Raw genomic sequence first — 20508 nt, forward strand, 5'->3', positions numbered from 1 at the left:
TAATAATAAATAATTACAAGGATTAGTCAATCCTGGAGACAGATTGGCTGAAGAGCCTTCTGATATACTGAGAATCCATAAGGAACATCTAAAACATATTTATTCACACATACGTGTGTGTGGGGGGGGTTCTGCAAATGAACTCCAGATGCATGTGCCACTTTTTTGCCTGGTTTTATATGGGTACCTGGGAATTGTGCCTGGTTTAGTAGACTATGAAAGCACATACCCTTAACTACTGAGCCATCCCCCCAGCCTTGGAAGAGACATTTTGTATTTAGTTATTTTATTATTCTTTATGAGAGAGAGTCAGATATGTAGAGAGAATGGGTATGCTAAGGCTTCTGGCCACTACAAATAAACTCCAGATGCATGTATATCCAGACTCCCTGTGCATCTGGCTAGCATGGGTCGTAGGGAATTGAGCCTGGCTCCTTAGGCTTTGCTGGCAAGCACCTTAACCACTAAGCATCTCTTCTTGTTTCCAGAGAAGACACCTGAATCAAAAAACAGAATAGCTGGGTGTGGTGACACGCCTTTAATCCCCGCACTCAGGAGGCAGAGGTAGGAGAATCACCATGAATTCAAGGCCACCCTGAGACTACCTAATTAATTCCAGGTCAGCCTGGACTAGAGTGAGACTCTACCTAAGACAAAACAAACAAAAAACAGAATAGATTTCCATGTTGGATGGGACAAGAAATCAGCTTGTTATTTGGGCCCTGCTGTGTCACTGGTTGAGTCACTTATAACAGCACTGGTGGGTACCAAATAGCAAGAGCAGAGAAGAAACTACCAAGATTTCATTTTTCTTACCTACTTTGACTTTTCTCCACCTAGAGAAAAGAAACCAAAGAAGTATGTACCTTTTGTGGGCACACTGAAAAAAGTAAATATAGTGCTTTGACAACACTGGGTCCAGAGAAAGTCATGGTCCAGTTGCAACAATGATTTTTAGTCAGTAATAAGGAATAAACTAATGACACAATATGGAAACGCTCCAAAAGCATGGTGCTTGGGAAGGGTTACACAGAGTACATGCATCTGAATCCATTTATAGAAAAGCTCTAGAGCAGACAAAATTCATGTATGGTAGAAAAAAATCTGTAGAGTTGTCTCTGGAGAACTGCGATAGGGATTTACAATTTTCTTTATAAGGGCTTGGGTTGTATAAACATATAGTTTTAAAAATTATTTGTTTGCCTGGGTGGGTTGGGGTGGGGTGGCTCCAGGGCCTCTTGATGCTGCATATAAACACCAGATGCTTGAGCCATGTTTTTGCATCTGACTTATGTGAGTAGCTTGGGCAGTGAACCTGGGCAAGCAGAATTTGCAAGCAAGGACCATCTTCCTAGCCCCTACATTTCAAAAAATGGAGCAAATTTACATTTGAGATATGCTCAACTTACATCAAGTACTGAACTCTAGCTAGTGGCACCAAATCTGTACTACTTGAGGAAATGTACTGGTGACTTGCATGAGAAAAGCTGGGTAAATAGACCAAGTAAGTGTTAAAGGTGGAATCCAGGTAGTAGATATTCACTGTGAAATTCTTTCTACTTTGTTGTATATTCAAAAGTGTATATGTTACAGATATATACGATTATATACTGAGGGAAGACTTAGTAGAATTTTATTTCCTAAGGCATCATGGTACTTTCCCACATGATTTTTTTAAGTTGTCCCACTTCTTGTAGATTGACGGTTTGGTTGCTGAGAACCAATCGAAAGGAAACCTAGAACCCAGTAAAAAGCAAGATATTTACAAAAGGTAAAGTGTCCTACATATATATGCTTTCTGTTCTTTCTTCCTTCCTTCCCTTCCCTAATCTCCTTTCCTTGCTCCCTTCTTCTCCCATTTTAAAAAAAAATCATTTTATTTATTTATGAGAGAGAGAGAAGGAGAGAATGGTGTGCCAGGGCTTCTAGCCACTGTAAAACAACTCCAAATATATGCACCACCTTATGCATCTGGCTTTACATGGGTACTAGGGAATCAAACCTGGGTCCTTTGACTTTGCAGGCAAGCACCTTAGCCACTAAGCTATCTCTCCAGCCCATCTCCCTTTTTTAAAGTACAATTTCTCAAACAATAAACTAATGGAAATGACATTTGGCAGTACTGAGTGAACTTTTCCAAAATGTACTGAAGAATGGAGAGATTCAAGCTCCATGAGAGATTCTATCTCAAAAGAAAAGATGGAAGAGCAATAGGAGGATACTTTGACAACATTCTGTGGCTTCTGCATGCACATAGGTGTGCATAATGCACACGTGTATACCCCCACATACATTCTTAATACTACACACATATCCCAAATGAGTAGCCTCACTGAGTCTCATTTGACTAAGTCTGCTGCTAGGTTTTCCCACAGTGGGTCAGTGACTCATGTCCTCAAAGACCAGCTGTTGGGAACATTCCATTCTGCCATCCTCAGCTTGTTGGTGATGCCTTTCCTTATAGTCCAAAGACCTGAGAGCGAAAAGGGATGGATTCTCCTTGCACCTCATGAGAGGAGAAAATGAAGAACCGCCCTGCTTCCTCTTTAATGTTTCACTCATCAGAGGCTGTGGTGCTGTCAGAGACAAAGAGGATTGTGGGAAGGAGAGTTTGGGGGTGGAATCACCCCAGTTTGATGTTTCCACTTCTCTTTTCCTGTTCCTTTCACAAAAGGTTTTTGACTTTTTCCACAGCTCCATTCCATTCTCGTCTATAAGAAAAATAATTGAAAGAAACAACTCAAGTAATGACTTAAATAGTTGAAGACTTTGATTTGTAAAACTAGGGCTGGAGAGATGGCTTAGCGGTTAAGCGCTTGCCTGTGAAGCCTAAGGACCCCGGTTCGAGGCTCGGTTCCCCAGGTCCCACGTTAGCCAGATGCACAAGGGGGCGCACACGTCTGGAGTTCGTTTGCAGAGGCTGGAAGCCCTGGCGTACCCATTCTCTCTCTCTCCCTCTACCTGTCTTTCTCTCTGTGTCTGTCACTCTCAGATAAATAAATTAAAAAATGAACAAAAAAAATATTAAAACTAATTTGTGGGGCTGGAGAGATGGCTTAGTGGTTAAGGTGCTTGCCTGCAAAGCCTAAGGACTCCTGTTCTACTCTCCAGGTTCTACGTAAGCACTGCACAAAATGATGCAAGCACACAAGGTCCCACATGTGAACAAGGGAGCATGTGCATCTGGAGTTTGATTGTAGTGGCTAGAGGCCCTGGTGTGCCAATTCATTTTCTCCCCCACCCCATAAAAAAATAACAGTAATTTGTAAGAAAAGCCAGGCATGGTGGCCCACACCTTTAATCCCAGCACTTGGAAGACAGAGATAGGAGGATCACCATGAGTTCAAGACCACCCTCAGACTATATAGTGAATTCCAGGTCAGCCTGGACTGGAGTAAAATCCTACCTTGAAAAAACAAAGAAAAAAAAATTGTGGGTTGGAGAGATGGCTTATTGGTTAAGGCACTTGCCTATGAAGCCTAAAGACCCAGGTCTGATTCCACAGTACACATGTAAGCCAGATACACAAGGTGGTGAATGCATCTGGAGTTTGTTTGCATTGGCTGGAGTTCCTGGTGTACCCATTCTCTCTGTCTGCCTCTTCCTCTCTCTCTAATAAATGAATTAAATAAAAAAATTTAAATTGTTATCATTAGTTCATTTTGGGTCACTTTCTCATTTGTGTGTCTAAGACTTAAACTAAATTATATGCACTGTATACAGAGTAACCACAGTGTTTACTGGGGATGGGGAGGAGAGCTAGCAATGGAATCCTTTACATTGTTCTCTACTGTGGATTGACTGTGGGATAATTTATAGAAACTTCTTCTTTTCCATGGAGTGAGAGTTTTCAGAGGCTCAGAAGACATGATGTGTAGAGACTACTTAACTTTAAGCTTGCCCAGCATTAGCCTTGGTGGTTAGTCTACTAGTTGTAGCTCTGTGGCCAGTTTATCACTGATAGAGAACTAGAGAAGAATTTTTTAAATTTTTTTAAAAATTTATTTCAGAGAGAGAAAGAGGCAGAGAGAGAGAAAGAGAGGGAGAGGGGTAGAGAATGTGTACACCAGGGTCTCTTAGCCACTGCAAATGAACTCCAGGCTTATGTGCCATCTTGTGCATCTGGCTTTACATTTATACTGGGGAATCAAACTTGAGTCCATAGGCTTTGCATGCAAGCACTTTAATGGCTGATCTACCTCTCTAGTCTGAGAAAGATAAAGTTAACTTTTTATTTATTTGCAAGTAGAGAGAGTGTGAAAATAAGAATGGGTACACCAGGGCCTCTTGCTACTGCAAATGAACTTCATGTGCCACATTGTATATCTGGCTTTATGTGAATATTAAGGAATTGAACTAGGGCTGGCAGGCAATGCAAGCAAATGCCTTTAACTGCTGAGCCATCTCCCTAGCCCTAGAGAAGGATTTGAAGTGTAGTGGTCTTCCTTATTGATACCTAGAATCCCCAGAGGTTTCAGAGCCCAGGTTATCCTGTGTGCCTACCTTGGAGCTTGGCTCTAAGGATCACCTCAGGTAATAAAATAGTACTTACAGATGGCTTTGTTCATGAGCAGCTTGCTTCCCCAGACACAGTGAATGATTTTATAAAATAGAGGTAGAAAGTTCAAAACTCATTATATTTTCTTTGTTTTGAAAAATCTAGATGTATCCAGTTAAAACAGGCAATAGATGAAAATAGAACCACTCTCCAAAACTTAAACAAAGTAAGTTATGCTTAATTATATTACAATAACAAATTGGTTTTAATACAAATACTTTCATTTGAAGTGAGAATGAATTTGAGTCACTAAGTCCCTAGATTTACTTTAGGAATAAAACCTAACCACAGTTGACTTTAAGTTGCCTGATAGCCTTACTAAGTGGGACTTCATGGCAAAACAGCCTGGGCTCCAGACACCCAAATGTTCAGCTCTGATTAGTTCACTCACCATTGAAGACTCAAAAAAAAAAAAGAAAAAGAAAAAGAAAAAGTCCAAAACCACCATTTTTTTATGCATTGTTTTATTTGTAAGACAGTTAAGAACTGTTTTTATTTTCTTTCCACTGCAAGGACAGAGTATATTACTGGCCCTAAGAGTACCTGGTAAAGAAGTTCTGATATTAATGAGGTAGAGTCTCAGTCTAGTCCAGGCTGATATAGAATTCACTGTGTAGTCTCAGGGTGGCCTCAAACTCACTGCAATTCTCCTACCTCTACCTCCTAAATGCTGAGATTAAAGGTGTGTGCCACCATGCCAGGCATAAATTACATTTTTTAACTTTCACTTATTTTCCTGAGGTAAGTGAAATCTTACATTGATATTTACTTTGTCTTATAGCAGTTTTTGGCATTTTTGTTATTTTTCAAAGTAGATATAATTAGGGAACTAAAATTAATTTCAGTGAAATAGATCCATTCTCTTTCATAGGCTGATGAAAGTGCACCTGTCGGGAACTATGAACAGAGAAAGTTAGAGGAGCAGCATCTTTTGGACACCCTGACCTGCCAATTGAAGGAACTTGCTGTGAGCATAAGCAGAGAAAAAGAATCTAAGTATGCTTCTTTCCTTCCTTTCTCTCAGATGCTATGTCACAATAAGTTTTATGTACTTTATTTTTTTTATTTCCGACAGTTTCATACATGTATCATGTATTTTGATCATGTTCACCTCCCTGTTGCCCTTTCTTAACCCCCTGACACTCCTGTTGATCCCTTCCTCTTTCCAACCAGTCCCACTTCTATTTTCATGTCTTTTTAAAAATTCTGTGACCCATTGAGGTTAATTAGGTTTGCTTTTATGAGTATGGGTGAAGGGTTATTTATGGGAAAATGATCAAACTACTGGTGGCTTCACCACTGAAGAACTTGCCTCCCCTGCTCTCAGCAACCAGTAGCTCTTTAATGAGAGGCAGGGCCTTGTGAGCCTCTCCCCATCCATAATGGAGAGTTGAAGGGCCCAATCTTATGTGGTTAACAACAGCTGCCACAAGTTCATGAGCACAACATCCATGTTGTGTCTGGAAGACAGGTCCTACAACTTTTCTGTTGTTCCTTCAGCTCTTACATTCTTTCAGTCCCCTCTTACACTATGTTTTGTGAGCCTTGAAGGAGCCATATAGATGTCCCATTCATGGATGGACACTCAACAAACAGCAGTTTATTCTCAGCACATTGACTACTTATGATACTCCGTAATAACTGCCATTACTGCAAAGAGAAACTTCTCTGATCAAAGCTGAGAGCAGGGCTGGAGAGATTTCTCAGTGGTTAAGGTACTTGCTTGCAAAACCTAGTACCCACATAAAGCCAGATGCACAGAGTGCCACATGCGTCTCAAGTTGTCAGTGGCTAGAGGCCCTGACATGCCTATTTTCTCTCTTTCTATTTTTTTCTCTCTCTCTGCTTGACAGTAAATAAATAAAAATATTTTTAGAAAAGAAATAAAAGCTTAGAGTAACATAAATCTATGGATATATACATAAATATTTAGAAGGCAGTTTTATGGGCACAATGTGTTCATGTCACATTTGTTCCACTATTGTCATCAGTTTTTATATTCAATTCAGAATAGAGCTGTATGGCAGTATAAATACACAGTTTAGGTAACCACCATTTATTTATTGTGGATTAGGGGTTTTGAATCCCATGAGAAATGTGAAAAGGTCTAATTCAAGATCACTGCCCTCAGATTGTTATTAGTTGATGGAACAAAACAGAGATCTGAAAGCTAAATAAATGTTAGAAAATAACAAAGATGGGGCTGGAGAGATGGCTTAGCAGTGAAGGCACTTCCTGTGAAACTTAAGGACCCAGATTCAGATCTCATGTAAGCCACACACATAATGGTAAGCCAAGTGCAAGGTCATACATGTCCACTAGGTGGCGCAAGTGCCTGGAGTTCGATTTCAGTGGCTGAGACTCTGGTGCACCAATTCTCTCTCTTTCTCACTCTCACTCTTGCTCTCTTTAAAATTAAAAATAAAAAATAAAGAAAATAACAAAGATGGCTTTAATGTCAGTCTTGATGTATAAGAGAACAATGATTTGAGTCATCTACTTATGTAGTTCTTTATTTTAAAGAATACAAGTGTTCTTTATTGCTAAAGAAAATGTTACTATCCATTTTTTTTTCAAATTGCACAATAAACAATAGCAATGAAAAAAAACACCAATCCTATATGTATAAATAAACCCAGTTTATGGGAAGCAGAAACCTGATCAGTTATTCAGACTTGTCTGTGTGTTTGTCAAGACACAGGCTCACTGTGTAGCCCAGGCTAGTCTTAAATGTACAGTCTTCCTGCTTCAGTTTCACCAGGACGGGAATACAGGCCTACACTACCATGCCTTTCTTATTCCCTAGCCATTTATACTGTACTCTAGGGAAAATGTTAAAGGAGGTAGATATAGGTTCTAGAATTTCCAGTGATTTTTGGTTTTGAGACTGGCAGAGTAGCCAACATTATGCATACTTTCCCACCAGAAGCAGCCATAAAATCGGGACAAAATAAAGAAAGCAGCTGTTTGAAGGCACTACACCAACCAAGCAATCCTGACCTCCTCCTTGCAGGGAGACATTTAAAGTGAGTCCTGTGTTCACTCAGACCTTCTGCCTGGAGATAATTTAGAGGCTGTGGTATAGGAAATGAATCCTTACAGGGAACAATCAGTCTCACTGGACTAAGGAGTCAGAGATCACATCTAGATTTGCTAAGTCTCCTGGTATTAATGACCATAGAGATAAGGGAGCTGAATCTAAATGGACTCTGGGGCTACTTGTGGCATGATTCCGGAAGGCCTGGCAGAATGTCTGTCCGGACCCTGAGAGCCTATGAAAGCATAGAAGCTGTAGAGTCCTCGAAAAACATCAGCGTTAATAACTAGAGTAAAGAGTCCTTGGGGAATGCTTCAGACACCTACTGAAGTCACAGGAAGGCTGATGGCCTAGAATTAAGGAAAACATCCTTGGAGAAATGGCCATAATCTAAGAATAAAGCAAAATAGAAGTCAATCTTCAACAAAACCTAAAGGCAGATCTGAATGGAACAATGCTATTTAACTGTATAATATCAAAACAATTCAGCACTCTTTTAAGATAATATAACCCTAAGTCTAAATGTATCTGTCATAATATCGACTAACCAAAAAAAAGTTAGTAGAGATGCAAAAACAAAAATCCATGGGCAAACAATGACCAATACCAGGTAATAAAATTGTCAGAGGACCACAGAACAATTTTCAGTCTCTAGTTGATTATGATCTTACAGTGTACGCTTTGCTATCTTGGAATTGTATTAAAATTCAGCAACAGAAAAATAACTAGATACCACAAATATTTGTATATTAAGTTACGTACTTCCATATAACGTGTGAGTCAAACAGCATATAAATGACAATTAGGAAAAAAAAAATTCAAGGCAGGGTCTCACTCTAGCTCAGACTAACCTAGAACTGTGTATCCTAGACTGGTCTCAAACTCATGATAATCCTTCTGTCTCAGCCACTATGCCCAACTTAGAAAGTATTTTGAACAAGAAAAGAATATGAGTTGTGAGTTGCAGCCACAGCAGTGCTCAGAGGGAAATGTATAGCTTTAAATGCATAGTTTGGAAATGAGATTGAAAATCAATTATTGAAGCTTCCAACATAAGAAGTCAAAGAAAGAACAAGGAAAGAGAAAGGAGAGAGCCAGAGAAAACCCACAGAAAGGGAAAGAAAGAAAGAATGAAAATAAGAACAGAAAAATAGTAGATCAATAAAGAAAAACGTTGTAGGAGGTTGGAAAAATTAATTACACTTATAAACTTACTGGGCATGGTGGCACATGTCTGTAGTCCCATCCCTGAGAAGCTGAAACCAGAGGATTGTGAGTTTGAGGCTCCCCATGGCTTCATAATGAGACCCTGTCTCAAACAAAACCTTTTAGTGGAACTGACAGAGAGAAGAAAGAAACCAGATGTGGTGGCTCATGCATAGAAGCCTAGCACTTGGGAGGCCAAGCCAAGAGGACTGCTACGAGTCCAAGGGCAGTCTGGGCTATTTAGGGAGTTCTAGGCCAGCCTGGCTACAATATGAGACCCTATTTCAAAAAAACTAAAAGTGAAGAGGACAAGAAGAAGGAAGAAAAATGAAAAGAGATTACAGATCCTACGTACATGTAAGAGGCTTCTGTGAAGCCATTATGAACAATTAATACCAATAAATTTAAAAATCCAAATAAAATAAGTTTCTTGAAAAAGAAATTATACTAAAATTGACACATGTAGACTGTCTTAGTAATCCTATTAAACATATATACAGGGCTGGAGAGATGGCTGAGCGGTTAAGCGCTTGCCTGTGAAGCCTAAGGACCCCGGTTCGAGGCTCAATTCCCCAGGACCCACATTAGCCAGATGCATAAGGGGGGCATACGCATCTGGAGTTCGTTTGCAGTGGCTGGAGGCCCTGCCACGCCCATTCTCTCTCCCTCTCTCTATCTGCCTCTTTCTCTCTGTCTGTCGCTCTCAAATAAATAAATAAATAAATAACTTAAAAAAATCATTAAACATATATACAAAAGATTTTAAGTTTGATTAAAAATCTTCTTACAAGGGCTGGAGAGGGCTCAGCAGTTAGGGCGCTTGCCTGCAAAGCTTGATGACCTGGGTTTGATTCCCACATAAGCCAGATGCACAAAGTGGTGCATGCATCTGGAATACATTTGCAGTGGCTGGAGGCTCTGGCATGCCCATACTCTGTCTATATCTCTCTGCTCGCAAATAAATAAAAATTTTAAAAATGACCAGAACATCATTAATAAGTTAACTGTTAAAAAAAAAAAAAAAAACTTCTTATACATGAAACCCCCAATTCCTTAGTGAACTATTGACAACATTTAAAAAAGAAATACTAGATTGTACAATGTCCTTGGAGAGTGGAAATAGATGAAACACTGTGCTGACCTGCAGCACGAGAGTCGAACGACCCCGAAGGAGGGAGTGGGAATGACCCTGAGACAAGAACACAAGGAATGGAGCCAAGACAAGTTCTGATCGAGGCTCAGGTTTATTAAGGCAGACACAAGCTTATATAGAGAAAATGAAACTTTCTCAAAACAATGCCTTCATGTCTGAAGTCTGCTCCACCAGGGCCATTAATGCCTCTGTGTCTGAAGTCTGCTTCACCAAGGCTGTACGATAAGGCCTCTGTGCCTGGAGACCCAAGACCAGCTGTAGTTCTCACAGTCAAAGAGCAGCTACAGCTCCCGACATCTCCCCCTTCTTTATTTATTAAAAGAAGTGATTGCCTGTTTTAGGTTGTCAGAGGTAGAAGAATATCCTTACCCATCATAGGACAAACGTATTATCCCTTCAATACGTGCCCTGTCTTAGGTTGGATGCCTCCTCCCCCAATCTTACCCGTTTCTGGCTACCAGCTGGATAAAATTCAGGGAGAATTAGGATAAAGTCTGAGGGAGCCAAGGATGTGTTCTATAGTGCATACCTCGGACCTCTGCGCGAACATTTACAATAGACTTTATTAGACACTTGAAGAAAATAGGCAATAGGTATAAGAGAAGCAGAAGGCAAACTCCCATAGCTGTAAAGCTGCCTATCCAGGAACTTAGAGAGTCCCAACCAGGAAACACAGACTTAATTGTAGCAAGTAAATCATTAGCAGCCTTAGTGGCATCAAAATCAAGATAACTGTTCTGTATAGCTAGAATTTCTGAATGTAAACTAACCAAATCTAACAAAATGTTATCATGGTGCCAAATTCCCTCTAAGTGCATTTTGACCTTTACCCAATTTTCATAACTAGCATTGTAAGTTTTAGAGGTGGTGCAGATCTATTGATAATCTTCATGGCATTCTAATCAAGCTCTGTAATTGGCTATGTGTATTTGAGGAACTTTAAACAAACTTATTTTAAGCAAACTATCTATGACTACAGGAATTCATGGTGTAGACAGTCTATTCCCCCTTTTATTTATCCTTCTCATGAGAAGACACTCTAACTGCTTTAGGGGACTGGGTCGAAGACATCAGATCATTTACTATTTCCTGCTGAATGGGACACGAAGTGGGGACTTGTTGCAGTTAGAGAGTCTCTCCCAGAGAGGGGAACTACTTTATTGGACCCCAGAGTGTAGGAAGATAGTCTTGAAAGAGAACATTGGGGAGAAAGAATAAAACTAAGGAGTTAATGAAAAGTGAGCACACAGCAAACTGGTCTATTTGGAGGTCGAGGGAATCCAGGTAGACAGGCTTGGATCATCTCAGGACCATCTGAGGATGAGCTGGCTGAGATTTTCTTTCAGAACTGTTCATTAAATGGCACAGTAGTATTCAACATGGCTTGTAAAACAGATGAGATGTTAGCAGTTATCAGAAACATATACACAACATTTAATCTTGATAATAAAGAGCTATTGGGTGCCATTGAAGGCTGTACAAATATATTTTTGGTCTCAGAACTTATTTACATATTTTAGATTTGAAAATAACCCTTTGAACATCTATAGTTGTTTTTCTTTATTATAGAATTAGAACTATGGGGAAAAGATGTCTTAATGTTTATTTGTTTCCCCTCTTGAAAAGCTTTTGTGTTACTTAATAGGCCATTTATATATTTAAGGTATTTTTTATCTTTGGTTATACATTTCTCTCTGAGTGTTTAAGACCATGCAGATAGCCAACAGTTACTTAAGGATTAATTTTGGAGGTCATTACTGGCTCTCCAAAGAGACTTTAGGGACACAGGAGTAGCCCCATAGCTTACCGGTGTCTTTTGCCTGTGAGGATGAGTCAGGGCCATGTTGGCCAAGTAGTTTTCTTCTTTGGGAAGTCAGGAGGACTGATTGTTCCTTAATTGTGTCTCTTCTTTTTCACATTATACACCAATTTTGTTTGGGTCTCCATATCCTCCCTGCTCAGGAAGGCAGGTGACTTACCAGGGGGCCAGTGTAGAAGTGTCCCATCATCTCCAGTGGCCTCATGACCTGGGAGCACAGGCCAAAATATTGACACTTTTACTCCAATGATTTTAATTGGCTTTGGCTTCTACATACGTGATTAACACATTTAGAAAGGAAGTTATACCAGCCTGGATGTGCATACATATCGAGCACATTTGATTACTGAAATAGACTTAGTTAAAGAATGGCACAAGGGCTTCTAAAATCATTTTTTCCTATCTTTAAATTTTTTGTTGTACTGTGGCAGCATAAGCTATATATATAAGGTATAGAAAGTAGGCACATCTCACATTTTATTTTTTTATTAATTTTTATTATTTTTTATTTATTTATTTGAGAGCGACAGACAGAGAGAAAGACAGATAGAGGGAGAGAGAGAATGGGTGCGCCAGGGCTTCCAGCCTCTGCAAACAAACTCCAGACGCGTGCGCCCCCTTGTGCATCTGGCTAACGTGGGACCTGGGGAACCGAGCCTCGAACCGGGGTCCTTAGGCTTCATAGGCAAGCGCTTAACCACTAAGCCATCTCTCCAGCCCACATCTCACATTTTAAATATCTAACAATTATAAATATAGGCAGAACCTGTTACCAGTCTTGAAAACAGTACCAGTTGATTTACAAACTTAACTAATTAACCTAGAAATTATCAGAAAAGGACAAGTAAGACAGTATAAGGTCTTAGCACCTGTGTGAAAACATTTTTCATTAGTTCAAATTCCTGTGTGGATACAAATTACCCAGAGAACATTGGAAATAGAACCATGGAGCTTGAATATTTTTTTTTTTCCTCAGATGAGGACCATTGTTTGAGCATGAGTCTGTACCCTAAAGTAGGGAATATCTCTTAAGGGTTAATTTGATTATAAGCACTGGGCTTAAGATGCCAAAATTAAGACAGTTACTTTACATACAATAGAGTAGAATCTGTCTTTTCTGAGCCAAAACAGCTAGCTAAATATTAATATAACCCTTGATAAATCTTTGTGAAAGAAAAAACATTATTTGACAAACAATGATTTTGGCTTAAGCTTGATAGCTATTGATTTCATGTACCACAGAAATTTTTATTAATATAAAACAATTTTATGTTTTACCCATGACTTAAATTTGATAAAGCTTAAGCAAGCTATCCCAACATATTTTAGCCTGAAAGTTAGTTTTTTTTTTTTTTAAAGAGTTTGTAAACAGTTTAAAAACCTCTAACTTTAGGCATGGTGTTTAGGTTTAGCCTGAAAATTTCTTTTTTCTTTTTTTTTTTTTAACATCCACACACCTTTATTTACATACTTTAACATTCTGAGCTAAGTATCACTCAAAAGGCATTTTTAATAAGCACTCTATGTCCCAACATTGAAAAATTCCTTTCCAGTTCCTTCAATCAAATCATTTCACTCCATCATTAACCATCTTTCTTATAAGGGTATTAAAAAATTACATCAGGGCTGGAGAGATGGCTTAGTGGTTAAGTGCTTGCCTGTGAAGCCTAAGGACCCCAGTTCAAGGCTCGGTTCCCCAGGTCCCACGTTAGCCAGATGCACAAGGGGGCGCACGCGTCTGGAGTTTGTTTGCAGAGGCTGGAAGCCCTGGAGCGCCTATTCTCTCTCTCTCCCTCTATCTGTCTTTCTCTCTGTGTCTGTCACTCTCAAATAAATAAATAAATAAATAAAAATTTAAAAAATTACATCAAATTGATTAATCCTATTACTAAAAAGAAAGTAGTCTTAATGTAATTTTATGTCATTAATACTAATAACACGCTTGGAAATGATTTTATTAGGAGTAACTAAGGCAAATTGTGTTGTTATCTTGAGGCAGGCTGGCCTAGAAGTCAGGTCAGTTGCCTCCTCCTTTTAAGTAACAGGACATTACAATCTTTTAAAAAATATCTGACAAATTATAGGTTACCTCTTCAGAGGGAGTTCTGTTGTTTTTAATAATCCTCTATGTAAGGTGAAGTTGACCTAGAACAAATATCTGGCAAATTCACTCCTGCAAAAGACATTTAACTTTTCCTTTTTTTAAAAATTTATTTATTTATTTATTTGAAACTTTTCCTTTTTAATTTCTATGCTCAGATCTTTGATTCCTTGAAATGGTTCTCTAGAAGAGAAAGGGTTGTTACCTGCATCCGTCTCATCTCTTTAGATACAAACAGTCATAAACATGACATAACTAGCAAGCACAATGAACACACACATATGCACACCCACACAAACAAACAAAAAGAACAAATCCTCCTGATAAACAAGCTTTGCCTAGAGATTTCCAATCACCTGCTGTTAGAATTTTCCCTGCTGTATAAACCAAGGGCTCGTTTTATTAACAAAATCAAAAAATTTGCTTAAAGAACTTGAAGCAATCCCAGTTCCTTGTGCTTTTAAAATATCTTTTACTACAGCAATTTTTACTTTTTACTCTTTGCTTGTCCCATAATTGTGCCAACTTACCTTATTCCTATGACTGAGCGGGCGACTACAGTCCTTTTGTTAGTTTCACTTTCTCCCGCGGATCCTGGGTTGATGTTGGCATTCCTCACTGAAGCCCTTCATATTCACGTCCATGTTCCGGGCGCCACGCTGTACCGACCTGCAGAGAGTCGAACAGACCCCGAAGGAGGGAGTGGGAATGACCCTGAGACAAGAACTCAAGGAATGGAGCCAAGACAAGTTCTGATCGAGGCTCAGGTTTATTAAGGCAGACACAAGCTTATATAGAGAAAATGAAACTTTCTCAAAACAATGCCTTCAAGTCTGAAGTCTGCTCCACCAGGGCCATTAATGCCTCTGTGTCTGAAGTCTGCTTCACCAAGGCTGTACGATAAGGCCTCTGTGCCTGGAGACCCAAGACCAGCTGCAGTTCCCACGGTCAAAGAGCAGCTACAGCTCCCGACAAAACACATTCCAAATTATTATTATTATTCTAAATCTTTTTTACCTTCTAATATTTATTTATTTTTGTATGGCTGTGGATGCATGCCACACATATGCCACTTTGTATCTGGCTTCAAGTGGATGCTGGGGAATCAAACCTGGGCTGACAGTCTTTGTATACAAGTACCTTTAACTGCTGCACCTGCCTCAGCCCTTTGTTACTATTTTTACTTTGTTTTTTGAGGCAGGGTCTCACCATAGAGCAGGTTGACTCGGAACTCACTCTAATCCAGGCTGGCCTTGAACTCACAGGAATATCTCAGCGTCACAAGTGCTGGGATTAAAAGTGTAAACCCTCCACCCAACTGTTTCCTTATTATTATTTTTTTGAGCATTAGATAATGCTGATATGAAAATCTGATAGGAAGTTAAGTGTGGTACTATAGGCCTATAATAGATACTAATATATGCCCATAATTTCAGTAATAAGGGGTCTGAAATAGGAGGATGGGGAGTTTGAGGACAGACTGAACAACTTGTCTCCAGAACAGAACAGAATCACAAGAACACTATGAGGAAATGCCAAGGCCTTCATGAACACATGTATAAACCCAGTATAGAACACTGGTAAATAGACTCCAGAGGCTTAAAAGTAGTGTTTTCCTATTTATTGTTGTATGTATATGTGTGTGTGTATTTCTCTGTGTGTTCAGGAGCAATGTACAAATGTGTGCATGCACATGGAGACCAAAGGACATGTCATGTCAGGAATGCTGTCTACCTTTTTTGAGATGGGGTTTCATTAGGCTAAACTGGTTGGCCAGCACGCCCTAGGGGTCCTATCCCCACCCTTCCAGCACTGAGATTTTAAGTACACACCACTAAACTGCATTTTGAGTGGGTTCTTTTCTCTCCTAGCTCCAGATGTGGAGCAGTTCTTGCCCAATCCCATACTCAGTCTGTGTCCATATGTCATTTCAAGAGTGATAGACATGTTTTTTTTTTTCTCCCAGAAATGATAAACTTAGTGAAGAAGTGGAAAACAGTGCTTCTACTGAAGAAGACGAAGATGACGAAGAAGATGAAGAAGGAGAGAGTGAAGAAATTGGTAGAGAAGAAGAATCAGAAGAAGAAGAGAAAGAGGAACATGACTCTACTAAGCAAATGACAAATACTCAATACATTGCTCTGGGAGATTTTGCCGCCCAGCAGGCTGGGGATCTTACATTTAAGGTAAGTGAAGTGACATAAGCCTGGAACTTAGGCTAAGGGTAACTGTGCATACCCAACAGAATAAGAAAAGTCTCTGCATATAACGTTCCTATAATTAACTTTTGTTAAATAATGTTTATGTTGATGTTTTCAATAAGCATGATTTGTAACATTAGTAATGTGAGGTTCTGTAATTAAACTTATCTCTTCTAAAGATTTTTTTAAAGTAGCTTTCATTTTTTTTCAGAGCATATGAACTGAATTTATTAACTTTAGGCACAGTAATTTAAAAGGGTCTCATACTACAGGTATTGAAAAAATGACTAGATAATAAATGAAGATCAGTGGTCACACAGCCAATGGACCATATATACAATAAACTAACAGCTGGAGTATGTACAAATTAAGCATTATACCACATTCTCACTTGTTTTTAAACATAAAAGCAGATTAATTCAAACTAGCTCTACTTATACTTCTCTCTTTAATTAATATTTGACTGGAATACATAGCTCACACAGCACTAGTTTTCTCCGTACATTTAAGAAGCCATCTGGTGAGACAGGGCACAGTGGCACATGCCTGTCATCCTGGCAAATTAAGGTCAGTTTGGTCCACATAGTGAGTGCCAGGCCAGTCAAGGCTATATAGTAAGACCCTGTCTCAAAATAATAAGGTAAAATTTCTCCAGGTGATGCTTACACCTAGACGAATGTTAGAATTTATAGTAATTTTACCACTTACAAACTTAAAGATAATACTGGGTGATTTTTTTTTCCCCAGAGTATAAACAGGTAAAATAAGAGCACATACAGTTTTAAAAAAAACCTCCAATTTAAGAGTCATGTCATGACATAAATGGATCAAGTCTCAACAGTACTTACTCACTCACTCACTCGCACATAAAAGTGAGAAAAAACAAAACTTTTAGGAGAGCCAACTTCAGTCCTGACTTAACACCTCACAGGAGCAAAATAGTAAATGGCTCATTTTGTTCAAGGATGATTTGAAAAGCTGAAATACAATCTTAGCTGCTACCTATGAAGCCTGTTGAAGAATTTTTCCATACAAACCAGACAGTGGGTAAGGTGTAACTTGAGAAGCAGAATGACACTGCACCAGTTCAAGACCAGGCAGCCAGCAGTTGGCGCATATCATCCCTCGGTTCCCCCTGACTCAAAGTTAGAAGGTCCTTGTGCAGAAAGACCTGGGCTGAGACAGGAGATATCATACCACTGTACCAGGCTACAGGGGGAAACACATCCTGTCTACTACTGACACCAGACTAGGATTTATATAAGCACTGGACTGACTGCAAAGCTAGCTAAAGAGCATTTCAAATTCATTAAAGAAAACAAAGCTTAAAAACTATGCATGGAGGCCAGGTGTAGAGGCTCACGCCTTTAATCCCAACACTTGGGAGGCAGAGGTAGGAGGATCACTGGAGTTCGAGGCCACCCTGAGACTATGTAGTGAATTCCAGGTCAGCCTGGGCCAGAGTGAGACCCTACCTCAAAAAAAAAATTGTTAAAAATTATGGTTGGTCAATGCTTAAGTCACTAAGTAAATTTTGAATGGGCTACCACTAGTGATGAACAGAATACTTGGTATAGATAATCATAAATCAGGCTTTCCATGCTTATGTGTGAAGTGCCAGTTTTTCTTCAAACTTTTTTTTATTAACAACTTCCATGATTATTAAAAATATCCCATGGTAATGCTCTCCCTCCCCCAATTTCCCCTCTGAAACACCATTCTCCATCATATCCCCTACCCCTCTCAATCAGTCTCTCTTTTATTTTGATATCATGATCTTTTCCTCCTATTATGATGGTCTTGTGTAGGTAGTATCAGGCACTGTGAGGTCATGGATATACAGGCTATTTTGTGTCTGTGGGAGCACGTTGTAAGAAGTCCTACCCTTTCTTTGGCTCTTACATTCTTTCTGCCACCTCTTCCGCAATGGACCCTGAGCCTTGGAAGGTGTGATAGAGATATTGCAGTGCTGAGCACTCCTGTCACTTCTTTCTAGCACCATGATGCCTTCTGAGTCATCCCAAGGTCACTGCCATCTGAAAAGAGAAGATTCTCTACCCAAAGTGAGAGTAGCATTAGTATATAAGTATGAACATTAAGAGAAGTGCTTACTGGGCAGTTTGATAAGCATGGTATATACATTTAGCCAGACAGCAGCAGACGTTACGCCCCCAGGACTCATGACTACCCCTGTTTTTAAGTTTTCAGTATCAGGGATATATTCCCACCCATAGAGTGGGCCTCCAGTCATTTGGCATGGCTGTGAAGTGCCAGTTTTATTTATAAAACTAGTTAAGTTATCTTTAAAGCCTGCTTTGAAGCAGGAAGGCTAGCATCTCCTCAACTGCCTGTGGAAGTGACGATGTCCAATCCTGTGGATGTCGTCACCTCACGTTAAAGCCCAGACATCCAGAGAGTGCCAGGGTGAAGTCACAGGCAGCCAGCATGTTGCAAAAGCCAACAAGCATACAGTCTTCTCTAAGAATCCTAGGAGCTATTGTTTTAAATACACATTTTCTTTCTAGGTAACACCACTAGCATTAGCAAACAGGATTGGTTTTGAGGTTAGCTACATGGTTTTACAGATGCCATTAATGAACTTTAATGACAATGCATGGTGTAGCTGGATTAACTTTAGCTGTTTTTTCTTAACAAGAGTGGAAAAGTCAGCAAAAATACAGAGCACATCTTCATTCTGTTCACTTAGAAATTAGTGTTCCAGGTAAAAGAATTCTTCGTTGGGCTTGACATCACTCCCATCCTCTGATACTCTCCTACTCTATTCTCAACTGTTAGTCTTTCCTTCTGGTAAAATATTCTCCCTGAAGTCAAATGATATTTCTACTCTGAAAATCTTGTTAAAATTGAGTTCCAGTATAAGCCTGTCTGCCACAAATTCAATGTACTGCTTCATTAAAGTACAATTTGTTCCAATGAGCTTCACAGGCAAGGCTTCTGTGAAGATCTCCTATTCTATCCTGACAGCATTGACAATTATTTCCTTGACTCGCTGCTCTGATGGTTTGTGTACCAAGTGCTTGAACATCAGGCAGGCAAAATCACAGTGTAGACCCTCATCTTGACTAATAAGCTCATTGGAAAATGTGAGGCCAGGCATCAGTCCCTGTTTCCTGAGCCAGAATGTTGGTGCAAAAGAACCAGAAAAGATGATTCCTTCCACAGCAGCAAGAGCTACAGCATGTTCTCCATTGGTCGCCTCTTTGTCTGCAATCCAACGCAAGGCCCCGTCTGCCTCCTTCACAGGAAGCATCGTTTCAATGGCATTGACAAGGAATTCCCTTTCTTTGGAATCTTTAATAGAAGTGTCAGTAAGGAGACTGTACATCTCAGAACGTATGTTTTCAATGGCAGTTTGGAACCCAATGAAACAGCGAGCTTCTGTAATTTGAACTTCTTGGCCAAATCACTCCGCCAAGTTTTCATTCACTGTGTCATCACTGGCAGCAAAAAAAGCCAGGACGTGAGATGTAAAGTTTTTCCTTAGGCCTCAGGGCTCCTCTGGCTGAACGTCTGTGGAAAGATCGCCTCCTCAGCTGACCTGTTCATCTGCCGATATCGGTACTGGATGGGAAAGATAAAGCGCTGTGGTCTCCTCGCAGTAGCGGTTCTTCCTGCACACGGAGGCGGGCCTGTACTTGCGGTTCTTTGGGCTGCTGGAAGATCCTCCGGCCGTGCTGGCCACGACGGCCTTCCGCTGAGTAGCTTGAGAGCGAGAGCCGCGCAGTGTGGATCTGCGATGGGAGAGCATGGCGAGGGCAGCGGGGCACTGCCACAAAGTACACCTTTAGTTTTGGTAATTCCTAAGTAAGGAAATGTTATGTGTTCTTAGTTATCATTTGTATAAAATGACTCAGCTCAGGCAGTGCACCTACCTCAGGAATACTTTATGTCATTGAGAAGCTCGTCTCCCTGTTAACAGAGACTTGGCCGGGGCATAAGTAAGTGGCAGATTCAATGGAAATATAAAATTGGGGGCTCGTTTTTCAGTGCTGGGAATCAAACCATGCTTGCACATGCTAGTAAGCCAGCACTTTACCACTGAACCTCAGCCCCAGACTTAAAATCATGGTTTTTAAAAGAGTTTGAAACTGTTTCCTGCTATCAATGAGTCAGAAATTTTAAGGAATATATAAATATTGGTCTTCAAAAATTTGATAACAGATTAATAATAAAACATGCAAATATATTGTACAATAATACATTATAATTCATGGAATTATTATTCAAACTCTGGAAAGCCATTATTTTCCAGTTGTGTATATTCTAAAGAAAGGTTTTGCTTTTTTTTTTTTTTTGTTTTCAAGGTAGGGTCTCACTCTAGCCCAGGCTGACCTAGAATTTACTATGTAGTTTCAGGGTGGCCTTGAACTCACAGTGATCCTACCTCTGCCTCCCAAGTGCTGGGATTAAAG

At 39.8% G+C, this 20508-nt stretch overlaps 1 protein-coding gene and 1 pseudogene across 2 annotated transcripts in view; one reads left to right on the plus strand and one right to left on the minus strand.

The window, feature by feature from the left end:
- Positions 1-20508, plus strand: part of Nphp1 (nephrocystin 1) — an 84056-nt gene that overhangs the window by 4434 nt on the left and 59114 nt on the right. For both annotated transcript variants that reach the window (XM_045148218.1, XM_045148219.1), the window contains exons 2-5: positions 1698-1771; positions 4664-4724; positions 5430-5554; positions 15841-16060. In XM_045148218.1, the coding sequence (XP_045004153.1) occupies positions 1698-1771; positions 4664-4724; positions 5430-5554; positions 15841-16060 (480 nt within the window). The remainder of the gene's footprint in view (positions 1-1697; positions 1772-4663; positions 4725-5429; positions 5555-15840; positions 16061-20508) is intronic.
- On the minus strand, positions 18779-20338 carry LOC123460088 (annotated as a pseudogene).

This window comes from Jaculus jaculus, chromosome 4 (assembly GCF_020740685.1).
Source record: "Jaculus jaculus isolate mJacJac1 chromosome 4, mJacJac1.mat.Y.cur, whole genome shotgun sequence".
Lineage (NCBI taxonomy): Eukaryota > Metazoa > Chordata > Mammalia > Rodentia > Dipodidae > Jaculus > Jaculus jaculus.